General features: G+C 41.4%; 1 protein-coding gene across 4 annotated transcripts in view; it reads left to right on the top strand.

The window, feature by feature from the left end:
- Nucleotides 1-461: 461 nt before the first annotated feature.
- myo1b (myosin IB) overlaps nucleotides 462-20,605 on the top strand; it is a 336,645-nt gene continuing 316,501 nt past the window's right edge. For 3 of the 4 annotated variants that reach the window (XM_038789125.1, XM_038789124.1, XM_038789122.1), the window contains exons 1-2: nucleotides 462-631; nucleotides 11,530-11,671. In XM_038789125.1, the coding sequence (XP_038645053.1) occupies nucleotides 11,537-11,671 (135 nt within the window). In that variant the 5' untranslated portion in view covers nucleotides 462-631; nucleotides 11,530-11,536. Of the gene's footprint in view, nucleotides 632-904; nucleotides 1,074-11,529; nucleotides 11,672-20,605 lie in introns of those variants that run through there. The other variant, XM_038789123.1, reaches the window with a different exon arrangement.

The raw sequence follows: 20,605 nt of genomic DNA, 5'->3' as shown, positions 1-20,605 counted from the left end.
ATCCACCTGATCGGGATATCTTTGGACTGTGGGAGTTAACCGGAGCACCCGGAGAAAACACACGCAGACACGGGGAGAATGTGCAAACTCCAGACACCCAAGGCCAGAATTGAACCGGGATCCCTGGCACTGTGAGGCACCAATGCCACCATGTCACCCACACTTTAGCTATGGCGGCCAAAATCTCCTCAGGCAATCCATCCACAAGGTAAACATTTCTTCCTTTCTCCCGCTTTCGTTGGCAGTTGGTGTCCCGCTCTGTTTCCTCGACCCTCTGCTCTTTTTATGTCTCCTCTCTGCTCCCTTCCTCCCTGTTTCTGCCCCCCACCCAACCCAAAACCAACAGACTGTGTATGACCGCCCTCACCTGGAGCAGCGCTGAAGGCTGCTTAGAGAAGGCGGGGGAAGCAGAAGGTGATTTGCATGGATGGAGCCTGAGACACACCCCGCCAGAGGCTGGGATTGACACAGAGAGAGAGGCAGGGTTAGACAGGGAGGGAGGGAGCAGAGCAGGAGCAGGCACTGTGACACCAAAGCCCGCTCCCCAGCCATTGTCCTCTCACTGTGGCAGCGCCGTGTCTACAAAGGGAAGGAAAAGTGCTCGGATTTATAACACACGCTCACAGAGAAGGTAACGAGCTTTTCTCTCACACACTATTCCAAACTTTAAAATGTAGCGGGCTTTTATTTGGAATCTCTTACGGGTGGAACAGAAAGGCGAGACCACATGTTTAAAACGGAGAAAAGCCGCTAGTTTCAACTCAACTTCAGGGTGTCCAGTGGAATAAATGAGCTGGTTTGTTGGAGGATCTATTTGATGAGATGTTGCAATCTGTTTAACCAGTAAAAAGATCCCTTTGAAGCAAACAAAGGGAAATAGCAACAATCTGATTTATCTCCTGTGTGTGTCGTTTGCGGGTTCACTCCAGCGCGCGCGTGTGTGTGTTCTTGTGTTGCTGAAGAGTTTGTTGGTGTTTAGGAGGTTGGAAGGATGTTTCTGTCTCTGTACCATGCAGTCTTGAGGCGAGTGGATGAAGAGTGAGATGTCAGGGTCGCAACCAGCAAGTACAGGAGTGAGTGTAAAAACGCTCTCAAAGGACAACCCCCCCTTAGCTTTAGAGCCGCAGTTAATATTGTTGTTCATTGACTATTGGGTGAAATCTTCAACACTTCCTCAGCGAGGCGGCTGTGTGTGTGTGTGCCCGCCGCTGCAATAATGTGATTCAGATGTGATTGAAACCAAATGATTATTTTCTCCCTCTCTCTGGTTTCCCCGCTCTCACCCCTCCTCCCTTAATCTTTCTGATGGTTATGGTGTTGGATATTCAGATGAGCGGAAACTGCCATGTTTTTCTTTGCTCACCCACTTGTCCAGCATTCCACTTATTATTGTTCACCATCCTGTCCTGGTGGTCTGTGAGGGGTCTGGACATTTGTCCATTTGTGCCGGATTCGGCGCTGCTTTGGTAACACGGGACGGCACTGGCTTCATGCTGTGGATGTCCCTGGCGTGCCATTCTGTCCCAGCACTCTGGTTGGTTTATTTTGTGTGAATGGTGCTGCCGGCATTGCGAGCTGTGTGGCCATCTGATCAGGCGACATGGAGGAGTCACCTCACCTTGTGTCCCCAGCTTCTCCTTTCTGCCTGTGCAGACAGGGTGCTTTGAAAGCTCTCACTGTTACTCTCTCACCACTCGCCCAAGTGAGCGATAAGGCTCGAAGTGTCACTGTAATCGGTTCCTTGCTAATCTGCAACAACCACTTTAAAGAGCCACGAATTAAAAAGAAGGTAATCCTCCCCCCGAGAAACAAACCGCGTTTTCGGCCCGGGCGACACGGAAGTACAGTGTCTGCATTTTTAGGAGTCTTAAGGCAGCAGGTAAAGGTCAGACAGAAACGCCTGGTTGACTCCTGCACACTGTGTCACTGTCACTGTTAGGTTAGGCCAGACCAGTGATGGACAATCCTGAGTACGCAAACATTTCTCTTGGCTTTCTCAGAAGTTGTATGTTTCATGTCACCGTGCAGGGTCCAGGTAAATTGCCACTCCCTGTGCATGTGTCCAATCAGCAAACTGTTTTGCCAAATCCATTTAAAGAGACACAGTTGTTAGAATTCAGAAAGCTAAGTGATGAAGGATAGAACCGGAGTTAATCTTTACACACTTTTACAGTATAAGCAATCATAGTTTTACATTACAATCAATTACCACTTAACCCAACTACAATTTTAGTTTTTATTGCCTATATTTATTTTTTTATTTACAGTGCAGAAGGAGGCCATTCAGTCCATTGGGGAGGGACGGTAGTACAGTGGTTAGCACAGTTGCTTCACAGCTCCAGGGTCCCATCTTCGATTCCTGGCTTGGGTCACTGTGCGGAGTCTGCATATTCTCCCCGTGTATGCATGGATTTTCTCCGGATGCTCTGGTTTCCTCGCACAGTCCAAAGATGTGCGGGCGAGGTGGATTGGCCATGATCAATTGGCCTTAGGTCAGATTGGGTTACGGGTTTATGATGGAGGTATGGACATAAGGTGCACTTTCCAAGGGCCGTGCAGACTCAATGGGCCGAATGGCCTCCTTCTGCACTGTAAATTCTATGAGTATGCATTGACCCGCCGAAAGAGCACCCTACCTAGGCCTACTCCCCCACGCTATCCCCGTAACCTCACCTAACCTGCACATCTTTGGACACTAAAGGGCCATTTTAGCATGGCCAATCAACCTAATCTGCACATCTTTGGACTGTGGGAGGAAACTTGTTTAGACACAGGAATACCAAGGCTGGAATCAATCCTTGGTGCTAACCACTGTGCCACCAGGCTGTCAGGGGCACAAGTGACTCCCCAGTTAAAGCTCACTACCTGCACACAGGTTCATTCACCTGAGGAAGGAGCTGCGCTCTGAACGCTCGTGTTTGAAACAAACCTGTTGGACTTTAACCTGGTGTTGTAAGGCTTCTTACTGTGCTCACCCCAGTCCAACGCCGGCATCTCCACATCATGGCTTACCTGCACACAATTTAAAAACATTTAATATACACTTAACAATTTTTTGCTAGTGATCACTGTGTTAGATAAACTTTATCTTTGCTTTAAAAAACAAAGGTATAAACCACATAACCACCTAAAATGGCATTACTTGCAGATTATTCCATCTTGATAAAAACGACATGGGGACAAGATAAGCACTTGAAATACCATAGCATACAAAGCTACGGACCAAGTGCTGGAAAATGGGATTAGAATAGTTAGGTGCTTGATAGCTGGTGCAGAGATGATGTGCCAAAGGGCTTCTTTCTATGCTGTAAAACACCATAACCCTATGTCTATGACAAGGACCTCAACCGATGTCATTAAAACAGGTCATTATAACATTGTTGTTAGTTGGAGCAAATTGGTTGTTGTGTTTGTTAAATTAAAAACAGTGACTACATTTGAAATATACTTAATTGGTTGCAAAGTGTTATGGGACATCCTGTTGTCATGGAAGTTACTGGTTTTATCTCTCCCTTTTACCTCTCTTGGGTAATCAAATGTTTTTTGCGTATTTATTGTGACACATAGGTATTTTGTGTGACTAATCTTTTGCCTCCCTAACTGTGATTCCTTTTAAAGTACTCTTTAAATCTCCATACACCATTCCCAGTTGCTAATGGGATACGGAAGTGACTTTCTCGCCTGACCTGCATCAATGTCACTTTGAAGCTGGCCACAAAGTGTGAGTAGGTCAGTCTACCATTTCCCTCCATCCTCTTTGGGAAAAGCGCCTACTCCTCCCACAAGAGAGTGGCTGAAGTATGAAACTCAGTCTGTGCAGGGCGATGTTTGACCCTGCATTCTACCCCTCAATGGCTCAGTATCTTGGTCCATCAGTTACCTGTGTCCGTGTCATGATAGAGACAGAAACATTTCTACTTTACAGGATTGCCTTTGATGCTTCAGAATTATAAAATTATTAAAGACATCAAATTTATTAATATTTGTTCTCTCTATCAACATTTTCTGGATTAATTGATAAATTTCTCTCTCTTTTTTCCTCATAAGTTATTTCCAGGCAACGATTAATGATTCAAGCAACTTATTCCCATACATCCACCACAAGTTTACTGTTAGATGTTAGTAGGTATGCAACAATAGTCTGGGTGACTCACCAGTGTGCCTTTTCTTGGCTCTGGAGAAACAGCTGGTGTGCATTTGTTACTTCTCCCCTAAAGTCATTTCTGAGATTTAGAGCTCATTATGTGGGGAAAGTAGAACACAAACCATGTCCTCCATGTTGTGACACATCACATTGTGAGATGGTTCAGTGTTTGAGCCCTGGAATGTATTTAATCATCTTCTGCATTACTGTTCTTTAACTTGGAAGCTTGTTTGATCCAACATGTCTTTGAAAAGTAATTGTTAAGGAAGTAACTAATCTTTTCCCATTTTAAAAGCCAGTCTTATTCTTCCATGTTTATTTCTTATCAACATGTATTATAAGTATTTTATCAAAATTGAATGGTGTCTAATTGTCTAATGCTTTATTGTATAGTCCAAGTATGTCAGTGTAGGAGCACCACATTAATGAAAATTCCACTGAGAAAATAGTATAGTCACTGCTGAATTGGGATGGTCACCTGATCTAAATGGCAGTCTCGCTAAGTACCCTCTATAAGATTTAAAAGAATTAACATCTATCCTATAGGGGTAGCAGGGAGAAAGCAGAGTCTATGTGGTCAAGTAGGCTCAAGGCAATGAGACATGAATGGGAACAGATTTGATCAAAACTGAAGTAGGGCACTAGTCAGTCAGTCTGGTTCATTGATGGGACAGTGAGTGGCAGATCTATTGCTGTTTGGATTCTTCCTGCTTGACTCTATACAAACATTGCAGTCAATGGGCTGCCTCATGGTAGCTGGCCAAACTCCAACAGCTGTTAAATGTGTCCTTGGATGGACCAAGCACACATGACATAGTCAGAAAATGAAACCTCTTGTTATGTGGGCATTTTCAGTAGTTTTATTTGGAGACAGTTGAGTATGAGGTTAGATTTCCTCACGGTGAGACCAAAATACAATTATCATTAAATAACCCATCTACCAGGTCTTTTCAACAATAGTAATCTGGCTTTCTAAGTGAAACTTAAATATACATTCACATGCCATGCAGAAGGAGTTGTATGTCACTATGGAGAAGCAAAATAAAATGTTTTTTAGTCATAATGAAATTATTAGGCAACCAATGCAATAGAGGTCAAGTAGTCTTATTGTACCTTATGTCTATAAACCTTTTTTCTGTTGGAAATGCTTTTGAATGGGGTGTTTCTGATAGGTGGGAACACAATTTATGAATGAAATTGACTCACGGTTTCATCATAGTAGTAATTGAATGGTGCTTAACATGTCTTTTGCAGTCTAATGGATAAGTATTAATGTCAAGCTCTATGTAGTTTAAACGGTCTATTAATGCATATGACCAGTGGACATACATTGTTCGTATGGTTGCATGCAGGTTTATATATAATATATATATATTACTCAATTTTCCATGTAACCAGTGGCTTATTACAATGTCCTACTGTATTTAGAGTTAACATAAAGCTCTGCAGATTGTTGAACAATAATTAGTGGAACATAATGACTTTCAGTATAAGAGAAAACCTGTGCAGGTAATCATTTCAAATTGCAGCATCTCTAGAGAAAACCCTTTAGTTCCAAATTGTGTTGGTTCACTTCCTCTACAAATGCAGATTTAAGCACTGGTTAAGGGGCATGATTAGAGATCAGATAAGTATAAGTTGAAATGTTTAGTTGTTATATGGGACACAAATGTTTCTGTGATACTTGGTTCAGGGGGTGCAGAATGTTGTCTTTGGAGGGTAGCCAACTCGTGCTGAACAGTGGAGCTGTATGAATGTTTGCAGCTTTACTTGATTACTTTGGGGAATTGGAGAGTAAGACCTTTCCTGAGAACATTAAATGGGTGGAATTTGTGATTGAGAATGCACATGATCCGGTTTGATCTTTTTCTATGTTGTTTTCTAAGATTTATTGTATCCACCTTAACCATTATCTTATGCGATTTTAAAAAAAAACTCCTCTGGGTCAGTTAACTTGTTTCTACTGAGAGATAAATACCAAGCACTGCATTGTGTGAACTCTTCAACATCTGAGCAATTGAATAGTTGAGCTAGATTTTGTCTTCAGTTTGTCATGTGGTGAAATCCTAATTTCAGTCCTGACACCATTGGTGGCTAGGTAATCCACCACCACAAGTGCAAATCTTATCTCATGATTACTGGTTGTCATCTTTTTTTTAAACAGCTGGCTTGTATGTTGTTGATGAGAGTGAAATAAGGATCTTGCATTCTGCCATCTGAGAAATGATTGTGAATTACCGGAAATTACAGGTTAAGCACAGAAAGCAAATTTTATGTAATATTGCAGGAACATGAAACCAAAACAGAAAATGGCGGACATATGTACCAGCTCCATTAGCATCCATAAAGGGAAACAACAAGTTAATGTTTTTTTGGTGTTGACCCCTTCATCAGTACTGGAAACAGAGAAAGTGAGATTGTCAATGGAGTTGAGCAAAACCAAAGAGGTGGTGGAAAGGGAAGGAAGAAAGAAGATGGGTTCAATGTCTCCACAGGTTTTTCTGAAAAGCAGGAAAGTGGTGAAATCTGATGGATGAGGTGTGAGGGTTATCTCAATGCATAATTGAAAGGCATTAAAAGAACAGAACACATTCTCCCCGTGGTTGCGTAGGGTTTGCCGTGTTTGCCCACAACCCAAAGATGTGCAAGGTAGGTGGATTGAACATGCTAAATTGCCCCTTAATTGGAAAAAAATGAATTGGGTACTCTAAATTTATAAAAAGAAAATGGAAAAAAAGGAACAGAAGAATGTGAAATAAGACGATGAAAACCATGGGAGTGAGAATTGGTGATATGAAAGAAAATAAATTGCAATGCAAGAAAACAAAAAAAACTACAAACAGAAAATTGACTTGCCAGCAGCCAAAAAGAGGAAAGGCAGGCAATATTCTGAAAGTTGTCCCATCCTTACTGCTAGACTGTTTTATCACAGAGTTTGCACTCTCAATGCAAACAGTTTCCACATCAGCCTTCCAATATTGATGGAACCTCATTACCTCAAGGAAGATGTAGCTATGATCTGAAGTGCTAAAGTCAGCTTTCAGACCAGATAATGGTAGGATGGTTAGGAGATTGTTTAGATTCACAACTTCATTGACACTTGGAAGGCAGGGAATTTGGCGGGGAATTCTTTGGGAGCTATTTTTCAGCTCGGCATGCCACTTCTAGTGTTTCCCGCTTTCCCCAGAAGCGTTTCCCAGAGGTGACACTGCCATAAAATGGATTTGTCCAAAAACAGAAAGATAAAAACGGGAATTGTAAGGGAAATGAGATAGAAATCTGCAGGAAGGTTAAGATCACACTTGTGGATAGAAAATAAGTATTCAGCAAAGGGGTTGAGGTTGTTCTCCAGCTTTTATTAATATCAGAAGTGCACCAATGTAGGGTGGAAGCTGATGACTAAAGCTCTCAGAAATAAGTGTTAGCAGCAAGACCCATTATTGATGGTTTCATTCCAACCGGGCACTTCATTGCTGTGGAATGCCATGAATTTTGCATTGAAATGTCAGAGCTCAGCGCATTCCCCGTTGTTGGGTGTGGAGTGTTTTTGCAACAATGCACAAATGTGTCAGCATTACTTCACATAGCATGAAATTAGTGGTGTCAATACCTGTAAGTTACATTTTTATTTAAAATAGTGAAATATGTCACATTTAATATTTGAATAATTATATATTTACTTGTGGTTAGAATTTAAATGAATAGGCCTGTGATAATAAAATGATTTTGAATGAATTAATGAGTGCACAATTATGACAGTGCAGCTAGTATAGATTTCTTTCTTTCACTCTTTCAGCCTCCTACTGCAGAATACTGTTGTGATGTTTAGCCAAATGCTGAAATATATTTATGGCATTAATTTATTACCCGATGATTCACATAAGTTGATTGACAATTGCGACAAGAGGCATGTTTTGCACTTACCTGTGTAGCATGTGGAGAATACACCCAACTAAAAAATGTAATCACACTTGTGCTAGTCCTTTAATTTTCTCAGTGATCAAGCAATCTGTTCAAATAATTTGGCACAGCCAAAGGAAAACATTGGGTGGAGTGTAAGAAGCTCTAGACCAGGACCTGGAGTGAGGTATCTACTGTCACATAAACAATCCTGTAATGCCAGTCCCCTAATACAGCAACTTTACTGCAGTAGTATATCACATGACCAAAGTTATAACAATTTTTCTTTATCTCAATTATTTACTTGAACAGAAAATATTTGTGTTCTTGTTTGATTTCCACAGTAGATTTGTAATTCCTGTCCTGGGGTATCATTGCACCAATGCATTTTATTTTCCCCACTCCATTAACCAGCTTTTTAACGGGTGGTTATTTTCCTCTGGTCAAGCATTTGAATTTGGTACCGAAAGAAACTGAAACCCATCCCATCATGAAAATATCAATCTCAGCACCAGAAAAAGGCTCGATCATTATTTCAGACTATTTAATAGTTAAATGATATGAACCATTATAAAATGAATATTTAAAGTATTTCCATTGATTGTTTCATTTATATAGTAAGATAGGACTCAGGAGCAGGAGTAGACCGTTTGGGACTTGACACCTACTCTGCCGTTTGATAAGATCATGGCTGATATGGTTATGGTCTCAGCTCCACCTTTGATGTCACCCATAACTGTTGATACCCTTGTCAATCAAACATCTATCTAACTCTGCCTTGAATAAATTCAATGACCCAGCCTCCACTACCTTCTGGTGATGAGAATTCCAGACTAATGGCCCTCTTGAGAGGAAACAAGAATCTCCTCACCTGTCTTAAAAGGTAGACCTCTTATTTTTAAACTATATCCCCTAGTTTTAGCCTCCCTATTAAGAGGGAACATTCTCCAGTATCCACCCTATAAATTCCCTTCAGGATCTTGTATGTCTCAATAAGATCTTCTCTCATTCTTCCAAACTGCACTGGGTATAGGCCTAACCTGATCAACCTTTCTTCGTAGAAGCACTTCATTCCAGAAATGAGTTGAGTGAACCCTCTCCGAACTGTTTCAAAACTGTAATTTATTTTTTTCAAATAAGGAGACCAAGACTGCACACAGTACTTCAGATGTGGTCTCACCAAGGCCCTGTACAGCTGCAGTAAAATGTTCCTACTTCTACATTCCATTCCTTTTGCATTCCATTTACCTTCCAACTGACTTGCTGTACCTGCATAATAACTTTGTGATTTATGTGCAGGACACCCAAATCCGACTATTCCACCAAGTTCTGTAATCATTCTCCATTTAAATAATATACTACTTTTGTATTCTTCCTGCCAAAATGAAGAAGTTCATATTTACATTCTTGCAGTATTTATTATAAATTTTTTGCTTGGTTGTCATGGACATGGTATTTCCACAGGGGCAGGGTGAAGTCAATGACCCCTTTGTGTATCACCATCAAACGCTCAAAATTTCAAGAGGCATTATCATTTCCCTTTCTGCCTCATTATGTGATGAGTTATGGTGTTCTCTGGGTGCTGTAGATTTCACAGGGGCACTGCACAATCCGCAGGCCCCGTGATCCATCTCACACACACACACACAGACACAGCACACATTTATCTTCAGGAACATTGATGATGAAACTGAAGCAGGATTCATGGGCTTGACTGTAAGGACATACATTTGCAAAAGGAACTTCTTACAGGCATTTCTAATACTACATAACTGACTTTATGAATATGTTTGGTGCTCACCTTTTTCAGATTATGTAATTTTTTAATCGCTGGAAATTGTCCCTCAGCTGCTCCTGCTTCTTCACTGTAACGTTGTCCAATGTGTGGTGGAAGCCTAAAAAATAGGCAAGTGGGGTTTCTACTGCCCCTTTGACAAAGTGACAGCAGTGAAATGAGAGAATCCCAACTAGTAAACGTTTTTAATATCAGAAATGCCATTTTTAACTGTGATGCCTGACTCAATAAATAAGGAAACTAGTAGCGCAAAGTACAGTGCAAAAAAAACTATTTCTGCAATACAGATGGCTTGTTATAGGATGATTCTGCTGCTGGGTTTTAAAGTGTTGCTAATTAGAACATTTTCTATTTGTCCAATGACTGAGTGTGATTACTTTATATCCAGTCTATGGGACATAACAACCAATCAGCAGAGTTGATTTAACAGATAGTAGTAGTTCTTTGAGCCAATTGTGATTTTTTTTTGACATTGGATGTCTTTTGAAGTATGCTGTGTGTGGTTATGAGTGTAATGTTTATTGTTCCAAAGCTGTGTAGCTCTTAATATATAAGGTTGAAACAAGATAAAATATTAATCATGTTTAATGTGACCTTCAAAAATCTGTGACAATGATGGTTGACAACATGCCTCAACAGATTGTTGGAACAAAGTGGGTTATTATTTACAATTAATCTGAAGCTAGTTTGAAGATAAACTCTTGATAATATTGGCACTGCTATGGAATATTTAGGATAATTGATTAGAAATGAGTGATTTCCACATCAGTATACAGTATATTTTCAGCTTTATTTACACATGCACAGTACAGCTTCATTCACCTTATGTTGTAGCTGTGGAAATGGCAAAACCTTTCTAGTTGTGCTGCAATAAGAAATTAAACATTTCCCCAAAAATTATTTCTCCAAATTGCAATGTAAAATTTGATCTGCATACATGTATTCATTTAAGCAATGAAGAGTGAAATATATCAAGACATCAGTACTTTTGTTTTGCCGTGAGTAAGAAAAGTTTGTGACTTAGAATGCAGCAGCCATATTGGAGACAAATCTCCCAAATCTCTCTGAGAGGAGCCAGGTTGGCTATAAGAACATAAGAAGGAGGGGCAAGGTTGGTCCATATGGGCATTTGTGCCTGCTCCACCATTCAATATGATCTTAGATGATTTGCTGCCTTAATTCCACTTTTGTACCCAATCCCCAAATTGCTTAATTTTTGTTTATTTGAAATCTTAATATCAGTAATGGTGCCGGGCCTGTTAGAGAGGAATGTGGATCAGTTGAAAAAACTGCTTTTGTCGATCTTTATAAGAGTAAATTTTCAAATTCTAGCTTCTTTTCTATAATGGCGCCTGGTAGCACAGTGGTTAGCACTGCTGCTTCACAGCGCCGGGGTCCCAGGTTAGATTCCCGCTTGGGTCACTGTCTGTGTGGAGTCTGCACGTTCTCTCCGTGTCTGTGTGGGTTTCCGCTGGGCACTCCGGTTTCCTCCCATAAGTCCCGAAAAACGTGCTTGTTAGGTGAATTGGACATTCTGAATTCTCCCTCAGTGTACCTGAACAGGCGCCGGAATGTAGCGACTAGGGGATTTTCACAGTAACTTCATTGCAGTGTTAATGTAAGCCTACTTGTGACACTAATAAAGATTATTTTTTAAAAAATCAATAACTTCTTTTCTATTTTATTTCAGTGGAAAAATGATTAAATCAGAGGTGAAAACGTCCCTCCTGGACAACATGATAGGGGTGGGAGACAGTGTGCTTTTAGACCCTCTCTCAGAAGACACATTTTTAGAAAATCTCCAAAACCGTTTTGACCATGGTGAAATATATGTAAGTACCATTAAAGTATATTCAGTGCAAAACAAAATCTATTTCTTATGGGTTTTGAGATAATGTATGTTTTCTAAACTATCCTGATGAAAGCCAAAGGCATGGGCCGTATTTAGTAAAATTTCCATACAGAATATTCGTATTTATCTCTTTGGCTTGTAGCTCGATATAACCTTGTTTAGCATTAGAAATGGCATATGAGGTACAAGATATTCACATTTACAATTTAAGCTGTTAGCAGGCAACTAATTGGGAGTCCTTGATTGCATATTAGTTTTCCTTGATGCTAAAGACTGCACTTTGTTGCTGTGAATGATTCCAACTAGCAGAAGAATGACACCAACCCGTCTGTCACTAAGTATGTCAATACAAGTTAAGAGCCACCTGTGTGAATCACATCAAGAAACTGGAGATTGGGTGGATCTGGTTGTTTTCTGTTAACTTGAACAATAAAAGGTAAAGGCTAGTATTGCAATCTTAGCTTCTGAGCACTAACTTGCAGTTCCCCTGCCATCGAGGGCCCTCCACATAGTAACTGACCCCAACTTATTAAATCCAATAAAATATTGCCATTGGATCAATGGTTCATTCTCTTGCTCCTCCATCTTGGCTGACAAGCTTCAGCCAGCCCAAAACACTTCACAGACAGCAAATTACTTTTGAAATATAGCCACATTTTTGGGTAGGCAGCAATTAGCAGGAAGAAAGAGTCCACAAACACCAATGAGGCAAATGGCCATTTGGCGATTTTGATTCAGGAATTGATGTTGGTAAGGCCAGGTCCTTCCATTATACTAACCTTGATTGTTTTTGTCATACATCAAACTCATTCTTCAATTCTGAGGTTGCACTGATAACTAGACTTTACATGCTCTGAAAAGCAAAATTTTAGAGTTCCATCCATGCATCAAGAAATTTTGAAAAGTACTTCCTGATTATGAATAAGCTGTAGTTTAGCATAAAGGATTGAACTTAAACAACCCTCTTGGTCCAAACTTATTCATGTGAGAAAACAGCCTTGTATTGAAGGAGGGAGGGAGAGGGGAGAATGGATGTGTATTCATACAGAAGGCTAAGAATAATTGTATATTGCTATAATTAAGAACTAAAGATAGATTATAAAGTCATAATAAATTATGTGCTGCCAATGCTTTTTTGCCATCAGTCAGCTTCAGGTCATAACTGAGTTGTGGTAGATCGGTATTCCCAGACCATAGGATCAAGGGTAGTCCATTTAACCCGTTGTTCTGCAATTCAATAGCTCATGGGGGACCTGTGACCTAACTCCATATGTGGACTTTGTCTCATATCTCTTAATATCTTTGGTTACAATCTTGGGTTGAATCTGCAGCGGCACTTGGCACAGTGGTTAGCACTGCTGTCTACGGCGCTGAGGACCCGGGTTTGAATCCCGGCCCTGGGTCATTGTCCATGTGGAGTTTGCACATTCTCCCCGTGTCTGCATGGGTTTCACCCCCACCACCTAAAGATGTGCAGATTCGGTGGATTGGCCATGTTAAATTGCCCCATAATTAGAAAAAAATTAAATTTAGACTATGCTCCCTAGTCTTGACTCCCCAGCCAGTTGAAATGTTCTCTCTCTATCTACCCAACTGTTCACCTTTTAAACTTGAAAACTGTAATCAAATCATTACTTAACATTCGAATATAACCCCAGTTTGGATAATCTCTCCTCCTGATTTATCCGTTGGAGTCCCAGGTATCGTTCTGGTAAAACCTACAAAGCACTCCCTCCAAGGCCAATATTTACTTTCTATGGGTTGTGCACAGAACAAAGAATCATATGGACTCGCAGCGTTAACTCTGTTTCTCTCTCCACAGATGCTGCCAGACCTGTTGAGTTTGTCCAGCATTTTCTGTTTTTATTTCTGCTCTCAATGCTTCGTGTGGCATAATCATGGCTTTGCGTGACTGAATCATTAAAAAAAAAATTTAGTGTACCCAATTCATTTTGTTTTCCAATTAAGGGCCAATTTAGTGTGGCCAATCCACCTATCCTGCACATCTTTTGGGTTGTGGGGGTGAAACCCATGCAAACACGGGGAGAATGTGCAAACTCCACACAGACAGCGACCCAGAGCCGGGATCGAACCTGGGACCTCAGCGTCGTGAGGCAGCAATGCTAACCATTGTGGCACTGTGCTGCCCTGCATGACTGAATCATGACTACTCCTTGTACTCTCGTCCTCTAGATAACTAATCCAGAATTCCATTCGCCTTTTTGATTGTTTTCTGTACCTGTTTATGACATTTTCAATGTTACAAGATCCTGTGGCAATGTGGTGTGCACTGCTGCCTCACAGCATAAGGGACCCGAGTTCAATTTCCACCATGGGTATCTGTGTGGAGTTTGCACTTTCTCCATGTGTCTGCGTGGGTTTCCTTCGGGCGCTCTGGTTTCCTCCCACAGTCCAAGGATGTGCAGGTTAGGTGGATTGGCCATAATAAATTGCCCCTTAGTGTCCAGGGTTGTGCAGGTTAGGTTACGAGGATAGGATGGAGAAGATCAGTGCAGACTCGATGGGCTGAATGGCCTCCTTCTGCATTGTAAGGATTCTATGATCCTAAGCCTCTTTGGGCCTCCAGTGAGTTCCCACATGTCTCCCTAGCAGTTAAGTTGTTTGCTTTTGCTGGTATGAGTTCTTTGGTCTTTTGAAAGCATTCTTTTGAAAACTGCACAACTGAGATGCCAATAACCCGTCCTTTCTCTATAGATGCTAACTGAACTGCCAAATTTTGCTAATGTGTTTTGTTTTCATTTCTGATCTCCACCATTTGCAGTTTTGTATTTTACTTTGTCGGATTATATAGCCATTGCTGTTAATGGTGAAGTGATAGACTTAACAGAATTTCGCAGTATTCTAAACTTTATGACGTTGGGATGAGGCTGCTGCAAAATATAAAATGGTAAAGAAGCTGTCACACTGCAGAATAGAATACTATTGAATACCAATGACGAGGATCTGTCTTCAATATAATTGAGTGCAGCAATAGGTCAGTGAATAGTACTTACTAATTTGGAATCTATTGCATATGAATAGTGATGAATTGCTTCAACTGCAGTGGATGAATGCGCTCTGAACAGCAGACTTAGTGAAGTGCAAAATATCCAGTTTAGCATGATTGATGCCCTTCCACTTAATTGTGTGAAGGCTTGAAATAGTAAACTGTTGGATCTTTTAAAGCAGTTAAAACCTTTTACATTTGCTTAGATCCCAGAATTTGCACTGTTATGTTCAGGAATAAAAATGGAAAATGCTGTAAATGCACAGCAGGTCAGTCAGCAGTTTTTGTTTCAAACAAAGAAAAACCACATATGATCTATTCTCTTTGCAAATGCTGACTGATCTATTTTGTTTTTCTACCATTTTCAGTCATTATTTTGAGATTTATAGCAATGCTTTTGTTCTTGTTTTAATGTTCTTTTAAGCTGCACATTTTCAGAATTACCACTGGACAGCTGGTAGGATCCATTTGTCAGATAAGTAGATTTGTCAGTCTAATAAGCTGAAACCTCCATGCATTGATGTGAGATTTCTCGGAATTAACAAAAAAGGTTTGTTTTTACCAGAAATTGAAATGGACAGAAAGACTGTTTTACGAGATGATTCTGAGAGGATCTTTAGCGTTGAGCCATAACTAATACCAAGTTGATACATGGTTATTTCCTTCCTACATCACCATAGAATTAGAATTCCTATAGGGCAGAACGAGGCTATTCAGCCCATCACATTTGCACCAACCCTCAGAAAGAACACCCTACCTAGGCCCACCCTAGCCTACGCATCTGTGGAAACCATAAGGGGCAATTTAGCATAGCCAATCCACCTAACCTACACATCTTTGGAATGTAGGAGAAATCCGGAGCACCAGAGGAAACCCACGCAGACACTAAGAGAAAGTGCAAACTCCACACAGACAGTCACCCAAGGCCGGAATTGAACCCGGGGCCCTGGCACTGTGAGGCAGCCGTGCTAATCAGTGTGCTACTATGCCGCCCACAAATTGCTGCTCACAAATTGGAGGGTGTATGTTATTATTCAGTTAGTGGCTTTTTGGACAGTTTTGCATTGACAATTCAAGGTTGTGTTTTCCCAGAATTTCTCCTCTCATTATATGAGAAGTCAGTTCAGCCTGTCTGAGGTAGATAAATACATGAGAAAGGAGCAGGAGAAGATCATATGGCCTGTAGTCTGGACTCTACCATTCAATATGATCATGGATGATTTTCGGTTTCAAGGCCTCGTTCCTTCCTGCTCCGCCATATTCTTTGATTCCCTGAGAGACCAAAAATCTATTTCTGGCTTTAATATATTAAAATTTTGTTATATCCACAACACTTTAGGGTAGAGAATTTCAAAGATCTACAACCCTTTGAGTGAAGATATTTCTCCTCACCTCAGTGCTCTCACCTCTCTCAGAATGGTTCAGAGTCAAAAAGGGTGTTAGACAGGGTCTGCCCTTTTATCCTATTTATTCATCATATTTATTCAACATTCTAGCAGGAACATGGCCTGACGAATATTAACCAGGAAGCTCACATTTTGATGTGAGCAGGAACAAAGTGTTTGGAAAATGAGGTATACAGGACAATACACCTGGGAGACTCAAGGTGGCATTGATGGAGTAAGGACTTGGCCTAGCATCTCTATGAGATAGGCAGTCAGGGCAGCAAATAGAATCATAGAATTTACAGTGCCAAAGGAGGCCATTTGGCCCATCAAGTCTGCACTGGCCCTTGGAAAGAGCACTCTACTTAAGCCCACGCCTCCACACTATCCCTGTAACCCAGTAACCCCTCCTAAACTTTTGGACTTTAAGGGGCAATTTAGCATGGCCAATCCACCTAACCGATATCTTTGAACTGTGGGAGGAAACCGGAGCACCCAGAGGAAACCTTCGCAGACACGGGGAGATAGGGCAAACTCCACACAGTCACCCAAGAACAGAATTGAACCTCGGCCCCTGGAGCTGTGAGGCAGCAATGCTAACCACTGTGCCACCCAAATAGAAATCAGTGGAGAATGGTTGTTCATAATCTGGCCAGACCTCTGAACGTGGATGAATGAAAGACAGACAGACAGATGGTCCTAATGATTGGCCCCATATCCTGAAACTCTGCCCTCTTGTTCTTGATTTTCTTGCCAGGGAATACAACCTCCCAGTATCTACCCTGACAAGCCCCTTAATAACTTTTTCAGTGCGATTGTCTCTCATTCTTCTAAACTCCAGACAATATAGGCTCAATTTATCCAGCCTGTCATCCCAGGGACCAAACTAGTGAGCCTTCACTGAATTGCCTCCAATGCAAATATATCCTTCCTTAAATATGAAGACCTAAACTGCATACCGTATTCTAGGTGTGGTCTCCCATCACCCTATAAAATTGTAGCAAAATGTTTTTATTGTTGTCCCTCAATTCCCTTGCCTGTGTGCCATTTGTCTTCCTAATTGCTTGCTGTATCTGTATGTATAGTTTTTGTGTTCCTTGTGTGAGTATATCAAACTCTGTCTCAACATCGGCATTTTAAAGCTTCATGTTTGAAAAAGAAATTCTGCTTTTGAATTCTTCTGACTAAAGTGAATATCCACGCACTTCTCCACGTAGTATTCCATCTGTCATCATGTTGCCCACTCACTTGATCTGTCTGTATCTGTTTGCTTGTCCTCCTCACAGATTGCGTTTCCACCAAGGTTTGCATTGTGTAGTTGGAAGTAGAGAGAACATGAAAATGATGCTCTTTAAACTGGAGAAAGTGAATCTATGTTCCATTTTTATATAACTTTTAAAGAAAAATCTTGCTGGAAACCAAGTGACCAAAGTGCTTTCACTATAGTGAAGATGTAATTTCTTCCAACGTTGCACTGTTCATATGGCATAGTGGTATTGTGGTATTTTCACTGAACTAGTAATCCAGAGACAGGGTAATGTTCTGGGGACCTCGGTTCGAATCCTATAATTGCAAATGTTGAAATTTGAATTTAATTAAAAAGTCTGGAATTAAAAGTGAATGATGAGCATGAAACCATTGTTGATTGTCTTAAAAACCCACCTGGTTCACAAATTCATACCCTTTAGCTAAGGAAATCTACCATCCTTACCTGGTCTGGCCTACATATGACTCCAGATCCACAGTAAGGTGGTTGATTCAACTGCCCTCTGAAATCACCGAGCAAGCCACTCAGGCCAAGCGCAACAAGGGATGGGCAATAAATGCAACGCCCACATCCCATGAATGAATTTTAAAACATTTGAAGGAAGTGCATATTGGAGATTTGGGCACATGTTCTATATCCGTTTTCCAAATGTTAGTTTAAAATTATTTGTAGGAATGTGCCTGAACTTCCAAGTGCCTTACTGGTTTATGAACAATGTTGGCTAGGCCCTCTCTTGAACACCGCTCTGGCTGTAGTCACACCAGTTGGACTGCAGCATTTTAAGATGGTCACCAGGAAACCATCACCTTCTTGAGGGCAATTGGAGATCAGCAATAAATGCTACCCTTACCAGCTATGCCTACATTGCAAGAAAGAATAAAATATAATATCGAACAATAGTTTAGCCCTGCGTAGTATTCAAAATCAATTCCCAAATGTTCTATTTAGAGCCTCAAAATTTATACGTTGACATTTAGGATGTCGTGTAGAATATCTGCAAAGTCAGATTTTTATTGTTTTTGAGTGTTCGTACTCATCAGATACTAATGCTGGAAAATATTAACTTTAGAGACTCAGTGACAGCATCAACCACTCCCTTTACAGTAAGAACCAACATATCTTATCCCTAAACTGAGTAAAGCACTGTCTCATAAGCATGCACCCGTCATTATTGTATTTGATTTGAATGTTGAAATGTGTGTGAGCTTGTGCTATGGTTCTACACCTACTCTGAACATTAATCAGGCTCCACATTTCAGCCATCAGAATTAATAGAACAAAGCCATCAGGCTGGATTAGATTTGAACCCAGGTCCCAGAGGTGAAAGGATAATGCACTTGAGTGCACCAACCTATTGCACATTACATTTTCTGATCTGTGGTGGTTTTGGAGAAATATGTGTACACAAGTTTTGGCATTCTAATATTTTAGTGATGGGTTCCACAATTCTGCTTTTAATAAATAACAACATTTTGTAGATGCTGGAAATCTGAAAAAGTGTTGGAATTACAAGACTGGTCTGGCAGCATCTGTAGGGAGACGTTCTGAAGAAGAATCATATTCTTTTTAAAATGTTTTTATTATGGACTTTTCATATTATACAAAACAAAGGTAAGTGTGAGCGTACATCGAAAACAAACATATATACATTAGTCGTTTTGCATTATTTACATTGGTTGTCTTTCGTTATTTACAACAGTTCCAGCTTATTGTTTTACATTCTCCAGTAGGCATTTAGTTCTCATTGGGTCCTCAGCATTCCTCTTCCCCTTTTTTTTTCCTGACCCCTTTCCCCTTCTAGTCATCTGACATGCCCTCTTCCTTCATCTGTTCTTTAATCCTGTTCCTGTTGGGCTGGCATGACGCTCTGTATTGCCCTCTTCTGACCCCCGGATGGCGAATTTAATTTTCTCCATCTGCAGAAATTCCGACAGGTTGGACAGCCAGTCTGCAGCTTTGGGTGGTGTTGCTGATCACCAGTCAAGCAGGATTCTCCAGCGGGCAATTAGGGAAGCAAAAGCAGGGGCATCGGCCCTCCTGCCCATAAAGAGATCGGGCTGTTTTGATGCCACTCTCGGGCATTGCTCCACCCTCACCTCCACCACCTTGGACATCGCCTTGAAGAAAACTGTCCAGTACCCGACTAGTCTGGGGCAAGACACACACACACAAATGGCATGATCAGTTTTTGTTATGAGTTGAAAAAGGCCTTGAGGATGTAGATCGGTATGGATCTGAACAGGAACCTGGGCAATACGTTCATCTTGATCATCTGCACTCTCCCTGCCAGGGAGAGTGGGAGTTTGCCCCACCTCGGCAGGTCCTTTTTTACTTCCTCCACCAGGCTGGTCAGCTTCCATTTGTAGATCTGTATGCAGTCTTGGGCGATTTGGATCCTCAGGTAGAGGAATTTGTGTCACGACTGTTTAAATGGCAGTCCCTCCAGCTCTGCCCCTCTCCCTTACGGGTTCACCGGGAAGATTTCACTTTTGCTCAGTTCATGTTTGTAGCCCGAGAAGGCTCCAAACTCTTTCAAGAGTGTCATGATTCCGTCCGTGCTGCTTTGTGAGTCTGAGACGTAGAGGAGCAGGTCATCGGCATTGATTGAGACTCTGTGCTCCCTGTCTCCTCTCCAGATCCCCTTCCAATTATTTGCCGCCCTGAGCGCATGATCGCTAGTGGTTCGATCACTAGGGCGAACAGCAGCGGAGTCAATGGGCATCCGTGCCTTGTGCCTCTATGCAGCTGGAAGTACTTAGAGCTGGTGGTATTTGTCTGTACGCTCGCTGTGGGAGCGCTGTACAGGAGTTTCACCCAGGCGTGAACCCTGCTCCAAGCTCAAAGCACTCCTGTGTCTCTATGCGGTACTTCCATTCAACTCTGTCGAAGACCTTTTCTGCATCCAAGGAGATGATCACCTCAGGTGTTCTCTCCCTGGGTGGAGTCATGATCACGTTCAGCAGGCACCTGATGTTCGATGTTAGCTGTCTACCTTTGACAAAGTTTGTTTGGTCTTCTGCTACCACCTCTGGTACGCAGTCCTCCAGTCTCCTGGCTAGGATCTTGGCCAGTATTTTCACGCCCACATTTAGGTGAAATGGGTCCATAGGGGCTGCATTCTGTTGGGCCTTTGTCTTTTTTGTGTTTCAGCGAGATTGAGGTTTGTGCTAGTGTCAGGGAGCCCATTGTCAACGACTCTATGAAAATCTCCCCCAGTTCGCCAGGTTTCTGTAGAAGACTGCCAGGAATCTGTCT

This window comes from Scyliorhinus canicula, chromosome 2, assembly GCF_902713615.1.
Source record: "Scyliorhinus canicula chromosome 2, sScyCan1.1, whole genome shotgun sequence".
NCBI lineage: Eukaryota > Metazoa > Chordata > Chondrichthyes > Carcharhiniformes > Scyliorhinidae > Scyliorhinus > Scyliorhinus canicula.
This window is presented reverse-complemented; position numbering and strand designations above follow the sequence as displayed.